The sequence below is a fragment of the Pistacia vera genome, unplaced genomic scaffold, assembly GCF_008641045.1.
Source record: "Pistacia vera cultivar Batoury unplaced genomic scaffold, PisVer_v2 Contig566, whole genome shotgun sequence".
Classification (NCBI taxonomy): Eukaryota; Viridiplantae; Streptophyta; class Magnoliopsida; order Sapindales; family Anacardiaceae; genus Pistacia; species Pistacia vera.
Window position 1 is genome coordinate 423,328 of NW_022196408.1, and position 14,053 is coordinate 437,380.

Below are 14,053 nucleotides of genomic sequence, written 5' to 3' on the forward strand. Positions count from 1 at the left end.
AGAGACTCATGCAATAGGAAAACATGTTCAGGCAGGTTCCTATCCCTAAACCCAATAGGTTGACTCATAAATATATTTTCTTCCAATTCACCATGCAAAAATGTTGTCTTAACATCCAATTGTTTCAATTCTAAATCATAATAAGTCACAATTGATAGCATTAGCCTAATAGTTTTAAACTTAACTACAGGTGAAAAGATTTCAGTAAAGTCAATACTTGCCCTCTGTGTGAAGCCCTTAGCCATAAGTCTGGCTTTGTATCTTGGCGGGTCTGAGCTTGTTATGCTTTCCTTTAACTTGTAAAGCCATTTGCACTCTACCAGTTTCTAGTCAGTTTGTTTTGGGACCAAGGACCATGTCTTATTCAGCTTCAAAGACTTCATTTCTTCCTTGATGGCTGAAAGCCATTTATCTCTGTCTCTAGAACTCATGGCTTCTTCATAGGTTTCAGGCTCAACGTTTTGGATCTCTGCACTAACAACCAAGGCTGTGTAGATTAGGTCAGCATAGCTGAACCTGGTAGGGGGCCTTATCTCCCTCCTAACTCTATCTCTTGCTATCTGATATTCTGCCAAGTTGTCATTTTGGGCTTCTTCAATGTTTTCAGACAATTCCCCTTCTTCATCTTGGTCCTCATTGTTAGGCAGTGGGTAATTTTCTAGTTTAGCAGCTTCTGGTTGTTCAAGGTGCTCAACCAAGCTTGCTGGCTCCACCTCAAATTGAGATTTCTCAGCTTAATCAGACCTCTCAGAATCACTCATTGACTTACCTGCATTGTTATTAGAAAGCTTGTAAGCAAACATGATCTCATTAAAGACTACATCACGACTGATTATTATCTTGACCCCTGGAGCATCCCTTTCCTATAACCTATAACCTTTGGTCCCTTCTTGATATCCTAAGAATACACATTTTAGGGACCTAGGCTCTAACTTCCCATCTCGGGTGTGTGCATAAGCAGCACACCCAAACACCTTTAAATGGCTCAGATTTGGCCTCCTCCCTGACCATATCTCTTTAGGGCACTTAAACTATATTGCACTTCAAGGACTCCTATTGATTAGATAAGCTGCAGTGGTTAAGGCTTCACCCTAGAAGGTTTTGGGCAAACCAGTAGTGAATAAGAGACATCTAACCCTTTCTAGAAGTGTTCTATTCATTCTCTCTGCAACCCCATTTTGTTGTGGGGTTCCCTTAACTATCCTATGCCTTAATACTCCCTGATTGCTACAGTAAGTGAACTTTAGGTTGCAGAACTCCAACCCATTATCTGTCTTAAAAGCCTCTGCCTATTTGGTTTTCTACCAAGATTTTCCAGCCTTTGAACTTAGTCAAGGCTTCATCCTTAGTCTTGAGAAGGTATACCTATACCTTCCTGCTATAATCGTCTACAATAGAGAGGAAATATGTGTTCCCTCCATGTGACTTGACACTTTCTGGACCCCAAAGGTCTGCATGCACATAGTCTAAACAATTTACAACAAGATGAGTTCCTTTTTGGAAACTCATCCTGTGCTATTTACCAAGAACACATGTCTCACAAAAATTTAAATCAGAAACAAAATCATTACCAAAATAGCCCTGTTGTTTAAGTGCATTCGTGCCATTTTGGCCTATGTGGCCCAGTCTCAAATGTCATTTCTCTGTAGCAGACATGTTAGTAGACAGTAAAGCAGTATTGAAAACATCAGGATAATAGTGTCCACATAAGATATACAGACCATTCTTTTTAACACCCTTAAGCAAAACATTACCATTCTTGTACACTTCTAGGTTGGGCTTTATAAGAACAGCCAGATTCATCTAATGTTCCTAGTGAAATCAAATTTTGCTTAAGCTCGGGTATATATCTAACCCTAGTTAGTAATATTACCTTACCATTGTTTAGTTTAATGGCTATATCACCCATACCTTGGACCTCATAGGAATGGTTGTTTCCCATGAACACTGTTTCTTGTTCACCGATTTTAAGTCTTTGAAACCAATTTCTGTTTGGACTCATATGGAAAGTACAACCAAAATCTAACGCCTACTCATTAACCCTAGCAGTATTTGAAATAGTAAGTGCTTTAGAGATTTCAATGTTACTGCTTGTGCTAGCTAGGTTGCTCTCAGTACTGGTTTGTTTGTGCTTTTTAATCCATTCATAACAGTTTTTCTTAAGATGTCCTGGTTTATTACAAAAGAAGAACTTTCTAGATTCTCCCTTAGGTTTCTCATTCCCCTTACCTTTCTTTCTGGTTTTAGTGCCTAAGTTACTTTGAGAATTCTTTTTAGCTTCTTTATTATACTGCCCAATATCACACCTACCTTTACCAAACAGATTACTACCATTTCTTTTCTGAATTTTTAGTTCTAGTTCCCTCGATTTTAAGCCGAAAACTATCCAATCCACACTAGGGACTGTGCCACTATATTATAAGGCATTCTTTACAACTAGATACTCTTCTGGCTGGGAGTTTAACAGAATCATGGCAAGACCAGAGTCTCCTAGTTCTTGGTCAGTACCTTTTAGAGTTAGGCTCATCTTTAGAAATTCATCCAAGTTTTCATCTAAACATTTAGCTATGTCCATTTTATATGAGAACAATGCACCTTTTAAGAAAGCTAAATTAGGTGCTGACTGAAGAGCATATAAAGATTCGAGTTTACCTTAGAGAGTGATTGGAGATTCCAAGCCATCCACATTCTGCAGCACGGTGTTAGACAGGTTCATGATAATCGAATTATACGCTTCTTCATCTACTTCTACCTTCTTCTTCAGCTTTTCTTCAGGCCATTTGGTGGTGTCCTTTTCCAGAGCAATTCCCACCTTATTGTGTGATAAGAAGCCTTTATCTTATTTTTCCAGGTGTTAAAATCAATATTCCCATCATATTGGGAGATTTCCAGGCGCGTGATGCTCATGGTTTGGGTTCAGAAGCAAACCCTAAAGAATCAAGATTTTGATGATGGACTCGACTCACTGAGATTTTGCAAATTCTTGTTGTGTTTGCAACCCTAAGACTCTAGGAACTACTTAATTGAAAAAGCCCCAATTTTTTTTCAAACCCTAGAAAATTTCCCAAATCAAGAAAACCCTAGAATGTAAAATTTGAGGAACCCTAAACTCAGCTTTGATACCATTGTTATAAAACCGAGTCTACCTAACCAAAATCAAGATTCTAACCAACCAAACAAAGATCAAAAACAGGAAAGAACAACACACGATCTTTTACCGTGGTTCACTTGTTCAGGATTGAACAAGCTACGTCCACATTGAGCTCCAAAATATGGAGGCTCGCTGCACTATTATTACTGTCACCAAAGATTACAGATCACACACTCAATCTTCCCTTCAAACCCTCACTTACAAGAATCGCGATAGCACCACTCCTATACACGTAAATCTATAATCGTAAAGAGAATTCTAATCCTGATTCTCTACCCACAAAGAAACACAACTTTTGGGGTGGATATGCGACTGATTTACACAAGAGTAAATTGTTCTACAAGGAACCACAACAGAGAGTTTACAGATTGAGATATTCGTTTGAAAGGGACTGTACAATTTGGAAAGCTTTAGCTTTTATATGGTTGACCAGCATGTGAGTCTTCAGCCATTGGATTGCTTGGAGATCAAAGGCCAGAAATGCAAGACAAGTTAGCTGAAACGGCAGCGTATCAATAAAGCCCAATACAACACAGTTTTAACGGCTTCACATATTAACAGTAAGATTTTGAAATATGAAATTATCTAGTTTTACTTGGTTTCTTTTCAAATTTCTTGATTTTTATCCCTATATGGTTTTTCCCAATATATATTTTTTTTTTTTATCACTAGGAGTGTTCGGGCCAGCTTGCGTGTACCTCAACTAATATTTCGAGACTCTGAAAGTTCGACCGAATAATTCTTAAGTGGTCATCCCTATTAGCAATGGTGGGACTCGAACTCAAGAGCATGAGGATCTTTTTCCCAATATGTTAGAGATTGAGTCTTCTAGGATTTTCTTCCATCGTTGGAGGTTGATTTTATTTTAATTTTTTTTTTTTTCTCTCCTTTGTTTGAGTTGTCAAAATAAAGGTGTTAAAGACAAGAACAATTTTTTATTTTTATTTTTTTGGGGGGGGGTATAAATTAACTGACTATATATGGTACATGAAATAAATTCATTTATAAAAATTAAATATTTTAAATTTTAAAACAAACAATAAACCCCTAATTTTTTTTTTTTTTTTTTTTCATAGTAAGATCATTCCATGAGTATAAAGTTGACTTAGGTAAATTACCAAATATGTGAGGATCATATGTAGCTCGGAATAAGTTTAATAGTAGATTAAAAAAAAAAAAAAAAAATTGTTCTCCTCCTAGATAGACATGTTAAAATTCACATTTTTTTCCCCGACTATATTATAGTTAGAGAAAATATGTTCCCATATCATTTTATCGCATAATTCAATTAAGGATTTTTGTTAATTATAGAAAAATTAAATAGCAAAATATATATATATATATATATATTGAAAATGCAAAGGTACTTGTTGAATCATAAAATATAAATACCAAAAATTAGATATGTGAATTTAATGCTTCATGGAACATATATACATATATGTATACAATGAGGCAAATATTTGAATTAATAATTATTTATTTATTATGGTGATTTGATTTAAATTATTGATATAAATTAACACTAGTGATTCATTATAATCTAATTATTTTAAAAAGGGAAATCATAGGTAGTCGTTTTTAATACTAATTATTAATTTTTTATGATTTAATTACCTTAAACCATTGTTAAATGTTTAAAATACAAAAAAAAAAAAAAAAAAATGTCAAAATGTATACAGTCACATCTTTTAAAACTTAATTAAATAGTCCTCTATTACACTGTCGATTCTAAATATATTTCAGATTTCAAATCCAAGCCAGGCCCATGACTTAACTCTACTCTAAACAGCCCAGTATTATTGTGGTTACTATCTTTAACTATTGGCCCAATTTTAACTTCCATTGCTCTTTCTAAATCGATCAATTATGATTTTTATTTATTTATTTAGATACATTCACTCGTTATTTAAGATATACAAAATACAAATCAATCAAACTTTTCATGCTTCAACTGATTTTCATCAATTATTCTTTCCAAGCGCAAGAAACGATTAAAATAGGGAATAAATACATAGAACTATTGGGATGGGGGCGGGCCTAGGATCCCATTCCCTGATCTCAATTCCCACCCCCATACCTAGCCCAACCTCAATTGGTAAGACGCGGCAGGGCGGGGATTGCACAATCCTTGGGGTTGGGGAGTTTTCAAATTTCAATGGACCATCCCTGGCCCCAACTTTGCCTTTTCGAGGATTATCCGTCCCATTTGGGTCGGGTTAGGGGAAACGCCTATCCCTATATAGCAATGAGTAAATTATTTTTTTTGCTTAATTTTTAAACAAGTTAATTATATTTACCGATACACCCATTTTGTAAATAGTATAATTTTAAATGGTTAATTATGGATTCAACTAATTTAAATTTAAGTCTGTTAATTATAATATTTCAATTTTTAGATTGTATCTGATTTAGGTAAATTAGATTGAACATGAGGCATTCAAAGAAGACAATAAATAGTCATACTTATAGTTTTTGGGAAATCGCAATTTCAATTTCATCTGGGTATTATGCATGGATCTTCTTTACCATTAATACAATGGTCATAAGATCATGATTCCATTACTGAGAAATTAATTGTACAAGTTCCCAAATTTGTTTAATAATTTCCCTTTGTAAACGAATCAAATAAAAAATCGGAAACACGTTTACCGCCAACCAATGAGCAGAACTGTAACAATGTAGACGGCCAATATATGAAGAAACCTACAAACAAGTAAAAAATTAACTCAGAATAAACTAAATTCCTGAAAAATTATAGCAACTCTTACGGCATAAAGAATAACCATCAACTCAATTTTGTGATTACCATAATTTTTGTTGAGGTGGTGCACTATTTCCAGGAGGTGAAGCTTTGGGTGGAGGACCTGCAGATGGTCCAGGTGGTCCGGCTGGAGGTTGAAATTTTCCTGAAAATTAAAATAAAAAGTCTGAGAATCCGTTAAAATTTCCAGGGACCTTCCCTGGAAACTGAAATTTCGTAAATTCATTGGAGGAAAGAGTAAAGAAATATAACACAAACCACAGTAAATGAGATTTTCTGGAGGAAGCCGTTCTTTGGCTGGGTTAGGATCAGGATCATAAACTCTCAAGTAGAGTTCTTGACCCAGATACCAATTTTTCAGGAGTTGTGATCTCAAGTTCCACATTCCAGGATTGTCGAGAAACGCATAAACGGCAGTCCATCCTCCAGGATAAACCTGAAAATGTAACATCCTCAATAGTTTTAGCATATGTATAAAAATGTTATCTAAGATTGACATATCAGAAAATCACCTGAGCGGTGGATCGAACCACAGGATTATAAGTATTGTAACTAGAACGAAATTCAGGTCTCCATTCTCCATCCCCAAAGCTAAAACTCAAACGTTAAATTTGATGAGTTAAAAAATCATATCAAGAGAGAATCCTGACGAATGTAATAATATACTTACCCGACCACATAAAATCCAAAACCATCCAAGTGCCAGGAATCAATCACTTGTAATTTATTCTGGAACACAATTTCTATCCACCCTTTGTGGATTCCGGAGGCGACAAAAACCCCACGAACAGGATCGAGAATGGAGGAGTTAACGGGGAATTTGTCGAGTTCATAAACTCCAGAGCCATTGGCAAATTGATCAGCTAGTTTTAATGGAGTGTCTGGTGTAAGATAGGAGACATTGTTGACGGTGTAGAAAGGCGCACCATCAATAAAAGAGCTAGAGCCCCGGAGAAGAAAACTCTGAGATAGTGTCACATTTGATACATTGAAGGTTCCCTGGGGATTTGGCCTTGCAGCTCCTGTGGTCAGGTTCCACCTGATTTCGTAAAAATGTAATTAAATTTTATGACTTGTTTTAAATGTTAAGCAAATTCCTGTACGATTGAATTTACCTGATGGACTTAGCTTGATCCCGTGAGAAATTTATATCAAACGGATCAGGCTTTCCTGGGAGAAGGCCAGTTGCAGGAGTGGTGGAAGTATCATAATGAAGAACTGCTACACCAATAAGACTGTTATTTCCAGTGGCATTGGACATTTTCGGACTAGCCACGATGTAATAATCAGCCGGATCTTGATCTGCTGTAACAAGAACAGAGTAAGACTGGCCAACGTGCACGTCGAGAGAATCCAAGGTAATTTTTTCAGTGTATGATCCTTCTGTTTCAACCAAAACCATTCGATGATTTTGAATCTGGAAATTGAAACTCCACGCTGTCCCCACGTTCAATATCCTGAATCGATAAGTTTTTCCTGCATAACATATGATTAATAATCTGTTCTCCAATTTTAACTATATGGAATCTCTTCTGATTATACCATTTGTGACGGTGAAAGACTCGTGCTGTGTCGCGTTCGGATCCAAATAAGAGCCTTTTCCATTCATTAGCATCACATTTGGTAGGTTTTGGTAAGCCCAAAGCTCATTGTTCATCATAGACTTAATTTCCTGTAACAGTTAAAAACCAAATAAAGCTTTCAGGATCTTAAAACTCTTCTGTATTAATATTTAACTATTCATATAATCAATTTATGTTTCTTCATTTACCTTGTAACTTTTGTTGTACCAATCACCAATGAGAAGATCAAATTCGGCCTCAGGTTTAGGGAAAGGTACAGGGATGACAATGCGATTGTTAACCCGAAATGGGCCATACCCTCCTCCAGCTTTTTGGAAATTGAGAGAGGGGAAGTAAAAGAAGCTCCCAATTTGATCCTTCGTTTGAAACACATAAGTCCAATTTGTTCCAGGTTGAATTGCACAATTTGTTCCTGAAACTCCATCTTGCCATGAGTTTAGTCTCTGTTGTATGCCATTCCTGTAACATTCACCCCTGAATAATCAGGCAAATATTCATTCAGAGAGTTTTGATACTTTCCTGAAACTTTAAATGGGGGTGAGTTTAACATAGCTCATTCTGAATTTATCAAAAACTTTCCTTAAAGTTCCATAAGAACTAGGGTTATTCAGTTCCGGGTACCCTGCACTTTTTGAAGGAATCGAAACCGATGGTTCCTTGCAATTTGGAACCAGAACCGGAACCGACGGTTCCGGTTCCTAGGTACCCAAAACCAGAACCTGTAACAACGGTTCCGGTTCCGGTTCTGGGTACCCTATAAAATTACAATGACCCCCCAAAAGTTTTTAAAATGGCAAAAAAAACCCTTAAACACTTACAAATACCCCCCAACATGGCACTTGTTAACAAAAATAAAATTACAAATTATAAATTCAAAATTCAAAATTACAAACACCATTACTTTATAAAGGTAGATTCTCAAAAGTCAAACCAACTTACTTTAAATATTATGAAATATAAATATAAATGTATTCACATTACTTTTTTTACAAAAGTTTTTATTAACCCCCCAAATATTTAATTTTATTTTATATTAGTCTTGGTTCCTGGTTCCTAGTTCCGGTTCCGATTCCTATACTACCGTACAGTAACGGTTCCAAAAATTTGAAACCGGAACCTACTCATTGACAATTGATTTTGGGTAGAAATCAGAACCAGAACCAAACCCAGGGTATCCATCGGTTCCAGTTCCAACCGATTCTTTTGAACACCCCTAATAAGAACATAAAGCAGCCCAGAATCTGAACACACTAGTAAACTACATTATTAGAATCAGGCCAAAAGTAATAACTGTTAACAGGCGCATCCAAACCATTAGCCCCATACCCACGGTTCGAGGTGACTCGGCCTCTTGGTATCCCCCATAGCGGGATGTTGGTCCATCTAACCAACAATTCCCCCTCAGCACCTGCCCGCAAGGACATGCTCTTTAAGGGATTCAAACCGTGACATACCACTTGTCAGGATCAGGCGTTGCTGATCCCGACATTCACATCTTAATTTATGATTTCATTCAATTGAAAGGAAAGCTTGGCCTAAATATCCTAAGATAGGCTTGAGATGTAAGCAATAGTTTGATTAGCAATAAGAAAGTTCTTCAGCTTTGCTTCATCAACACTTCTGTATGATTACAACTAGAGCTAGAGAGAGACATACCAAGTAAAAAGTAGAGGTTCATCCATGTCGTTAAACACATTGACCTGAACAAGATCGTTGGTTGTGGCATTGATAAGAGGCCCTGGAAACATCCCATTGATGGTAATAACCTGTCAACAAAACAATACAAACATTCATTCATTCCGAAAATCAGAACTACAAAATTTTCAATCCCAACATTAAAAAGCATTGAAATAACATTTTCGGATTATCAAACTCACTGGCTGGTCTGCAAAAGCTGGCCGGATACTCGAGTCGATTGCGACGTGCCACTCCAGGAAAATGTTCTCGCCATTTGCAATTGTCACCAGCACTAGACCGATGACAAAGGCAAAGATAATTAGCCAAGGACGGTTGCTGCCGAAAACTGCCATTTGCATGGAGTTTTTGTGGTGGTTTTTAGCACTGTCTCATGCTAGGAAAACAAGAAATTAATGTTGAGAAACATTGTTATTTATAGCTGTTAAGTCTCTATAATGGTCAAGTACTTGAAGACAAAAAAGACAATAATTTTTTATACAGGGAACTTCAAAATGAGCAGGAAGAGCCAGGTGGATAAAGATGAAGACAAAAAAACTTAGAAATTTGAGGCAACTAAGAGCATTTAGAATAAATAATTCTGAATAATCATTGAAATGTGCTTTGCTTGTTAATTAAGCTTCGGTTTCTCAGCCTAATGACTAATTATGTTCCAATTAAGACATCAAAGCTTCCTTAATTTTGCCTTGTTTATGATCGTAACAATGTATTACTGAATTGTTTGATTTCATTTTCAAATAATATAATATATGCTTGCTTTACATTTTTAATTATATCTAGTTATAAATACCGTGCAATAATGGGAACGCCATCCTTTTAGAACGGACCCTTAAATTATACTCTTTTTGTTTCGAAATAAAAGTCATTTTAAGTAATTGTACACTTTTTAATAAACTAATTTTTTAATGTAAATTTTTTTTCTCTCTCCTACTCCATCTCTTATTCGCTCCTTTCTTGAAAATGCGTAAAAAATGTAATGAAGAAAAAACAATGATGAAAAAGTTGTGTTAAATGACGTTTGAAAGAGAGAGAGAGGAGAGGAGATGTCATAGACAAGACAATGACACTTAATTTGAAAAAAATTTAAACCTTTAAAACGTCATTTATTAAAAAACAAAGGGAGTGTAAACAAATTTTTCAAGGTCAAAAAAAAAAAAAAAAAAAGAACAGCCGTGGACAGTAATAACCGAGGCTGCTAAGTTCATGAATGTTTATATTTTCTTGAATATAAATAAATAGCTTCCCATTATGCGTAAACAAATACCGAAGAAACTATTTTTCGATTAAAAAGTACGGATTTCTACAGTTTATCATAAAGAACAAGAAATTAAATCACAAAGCATGTATGAAAATAAATATGAATGGAGAAAGAACATACAAAAGAAAACTTAGCCTGCAGGTTGATAAATATCTTACCAATATGAAGCCCTACAATATAAGCCATTATCACCGTCAAAAATTAGCCCAAGAAACAACAGTATTTCTTTATTATTGTGTGAACGAAAGACAGATTTTAACGAAAAAAAAAAAATGGTTAAGTTTTTTCTCTTTTTATACTAGTAGAATTTCACCTGACTACTTCTACTACTGGGCACGAGTTTATATTAGAATGGAATTGCTTTTACCATAAAATTAAGAATTCTCAGACAGATACCCTTTTTACTTCAATTTTTTGAATCAGATCATAAATGAGGAAAATATCCTTTAAATGAACTTACATAATATGATGAAGGCAGTACAGTTTTTCTTAATATGAAAATCTGTCTTAACGATCTCAATTCACAAACAATTATCAAATACCGTACCGGCAAGTTTGCTCAATATTATTAATTTTTTTTTAATCTTATTATATGTTTAATAAATACAAATTATTTGAACATCTACATCGTGATCGAAAAACTTTGAAGGGAGAGGAAATTAATCTCTCCTGTTATGGTATGAAGCAATTGATTACACAAATTAAATTAAACATTGCTTGTAAATGGCAATGATCATTCATGAATACGTGTTAACATGAATTATCTCTCAGTCAAGTCTTCCAAATCACAATCCTGTCCAGGGAGCAGGTGCTGGTTCACTACCTGGAGCATCAGAATCACCAAAAATTCCTGTACATAAACAACAAAAGGTTCATTTCAGTAAAGAGGATTTCAAAGTTTAGCCCCTATTAATGAGTAGTCAAAATTAAGAAAGAACTGGAGAAAATAATTTTACTGACCACATAGTAAAAGGTTTCCAGGAGGCGGGCGTTCCTTGGCAGGATTAGGATCATCATTGTGGACTCTGATATAGAGTTCTTGACCCAAGTACCAATTTTTCAGGCTTTGTGATCTTAAATTCCACATTCCAGGGTTGTCCAGGAATGCATAAACTGCTGTCCAGCCTCCAGGGTACACTTGCACGGTTGAACGAACTACCGGATCAAACAGATTGTAAGTTGTTCGAGATTCAGGCGTCCAATCTCCGTTGCCAAACCTGGAATTAGTTCAGGATGTAGTTAATAATCGAGTAGGTATGATGAACAGAATAATATGCAATGAGTTTGTGTTATCAGAAACCAGCAAAAATATCCTGAGAGTGCAACTTACCCAACAACATGGAACCCAAAGCCATCCAAATGCCAGCAGTCAATGACATCCAATTTGTTAATGAACACAAGTTCAATCCATCCTTTGTGAATACCAGTGGAAACAGAAACTCCATATTCAGCTTCAGTATTGACAGAGTTGGTGGGAAACCAATCAAGTTGGTAAACGCCTGACCCGTTGACAAATTGATCTGCAAGTTTCAATGGGGTATCTACGGTTAAATATGAAACATTGTTCACAACATAGCGCCGTTGGCCATTTATCTCTCCCTTTGAGCCTTGTAGAAGGAAGTTTTGTGACAATGTCACATTTGTTACATTGAAGGTTCCTTGTGGATTAGGTCTAGCTGCTCCTGTTGTCAAGTTCCATCTAATCAACAAGAAAATGTTAATGAAAGTTATGAAATGGATATTCATTTATTGACGTATAAGTTTCCTGAAGTAGAATAAAATCTCATTCACCTTACAGATTTGGCTTGATTCATAGAAAATTCGACATCGAATGGATCAGGACCACTCGGGAGAGGGCCACTAACTTGAGAATTGGAATTGGAATTGGAATAGTGCAGAACTCCTACACCTACAAGACTGCTAGAATCAGATGTGTTGAACCATTTAGGACTTGCCACCATGTAATAATCGGCATCATCCTGATCGGCCGTGACAAGAACTGAATACGACTGGCCAACGTGCACATCAAGCGAATCCAATGTGATCTGATTGGTGTAAGACCCTTCTGTTTCAACCAACACCATTTTGTGATTCTGAATCCTAAAGTTGAAACTAAACACACTCCCCACATTTGATATCCTGAACCTGTAAGTCTTTCCTGCATAAAATACAAGTAGAATTCAGTGCATAACTATATATAGCGCAGAGTCAAGTTTGTACAGTAGAATTTTTCTGTACCTTTTGTGACTGTGAAGGACTCATAGGTTTTTGACATTTGGTGTCCATAAGGGCCTTTTCCATTCATCAGCATAACATCAGGGACAGCATTATCGGCTGTAAGTGAAGTGTCCATCATTATTCTGGTTTCCTGTTACAGTTCGCACCAAAAAGGGAATATTTGTTAGCATTGAATTAAGTTTAGCAAAATAATATTATTCATGAATGAATTTTTCGAATTGGTCACCTTGTAGTCATTGGAAAACCAATCACCTATGAGAAGATCAAATTCAGCTTCTGGTTTGGGGAAGGGCACAGCGATAACAATGCGATTATTGACTCGAATAGGCCCAAATCCTCCACCAGCTTTCTGGAAGTTAATGGAGGGGAAGTAGGAATAACTGCCAATCTGATCCTTGACTTGAAATACATAAGTCCAGTTTGTACCAGGTAAAATTGGGCAGTTAGTGCCAGAAACTCCATCCTGCCATGAGTTTAGCCTTTGTTGAATGCCATTCCTGCACCATCAGGATTCCCACTTCTTTATTAAGGGCTTTTTAAAACAATAAATCATCTGAATCCAGAAAAATGAGATCATGGAAATTGTTATAATCTCCTGATGTACATACCATGTGAAGAGTAGAGGCTCATCCAAATTGTTAAAAACATTCACATGGACGAAATCATTTGTTGTGGAATTTATAAGGGGTCCAGGGAACATTCCATTGATGGTTATCACCTGAAAACCAAAAAAAGAAATCCATTATTTCTTCAGCACTGTAAGAAAATGGAAACAAACAATATGTGACTGGTTGCATACAGGTTGATCTACAGACACAGGTTTGATAGTGCTGTCAATGGCTACATTCCATTGTAGAAAGATGTCGATGCCACGAGCGCCTGTGATAAAGATTGTGAGCAATGTTACACACGCAAATAGCCATTTTTGCTTGCTAGAAGAGGCCATTGAAGGAGTAAGTACAATGAGAAGTTGCACTTTCCTTTGGCCTCTTTGTCTCAATGGAATGTGAAAACCAATTAGCTAATATACACATATGCATACTGTAAAGGGTGGACCTGTTCTTGTGAGAAAGTTAAAAAGGATGGAGTTTTCCAAGAAAGTGAGTGAAAAGAAACAATCTACAAAAAGGATCAACAGAAAACTGCTGTACAGCTCCGAATAAACAGCCTAGCAAAATTGGTTTTTCGCTTATCCAAGCCGGCTGATTTCTCTAGAAGATTTACATTAAAGTGGAATTTGCTAAGGCCTTGTTTTGTTCCACCCTTTTGGCACATTTTGAACCTGGCCAAGTCATATATATTTTGGTCACTGTCTTCACTTTCGACAAATGCCATGGTCTGGATCACCTCATTGGGCAGCTAGA

The 14,053-nt window shown here is 36.1% G+C and overlaps 2 protein-coding genes across 2 annotated transcripts; both read right to left on the reverse strand.

Annotated features, from left to right (window-relative positions):
- Positions 1-326: 326 nt before the first annotated feature.
- Positions 327-9,528, reverse strand: LOC116108489 (monocopper oxidase-like protein SKS1). The gene is made up of 12 exons (XM_031394734.1): positions 9,376-9,528; positions 9,155-9,264; positions 7,687-7,957; positions 7,458-7,587; positions 7,031-7,391; positions 6,586-6,954; positions 6,428-6,506; positions 6,174-6,351; positions 5,961-6,060; positions 5,804-5,857; positions 1,372-1,510; positions 327-713 (listed from the first exon to the last, which is right to left on the reverse strand). The coding sequence occupies exons 1-12, from the start codon at positions 9,526-9,528 to the stop codon at positions 327-329; spliced, it is 2,331 nt and encodes a 776-aa protein (XP_031250594.1).
- A 1,544-nt stretch (positions 9,529-11,072) lies between these two features.
- On the reverse strand, positions 11,073-13,670 carry LOC116108582 (monocopper oxidase-like protein SKU5). The gene is made up of 8 exons (XM_031394826.1): positions 13,489-13,670; positions 13,298-13,407; positions 12,916-13,186; positions 12,690-12,819; positions 12,243-12,609; positions 11,782-12,150; positions 11,412-11,668; positions 11,073-11,301 (listed from the first exon to the last, which is right to left on the reverse strand). The coding sequence occupies exons 1-8, from the start codon at positions 13,633-13,635 to the stop codon at positions 11,237-11,239; spliced, it is 1,716 nt and encodes a 571-aa protein (XP_031250686.1). The 5' UTR covers positions 13,636-13,670; the 3' UTR covers positions 11,073-11,236.
- Positions 13,671-14,053: the final 383 nt, after the last annotated feature.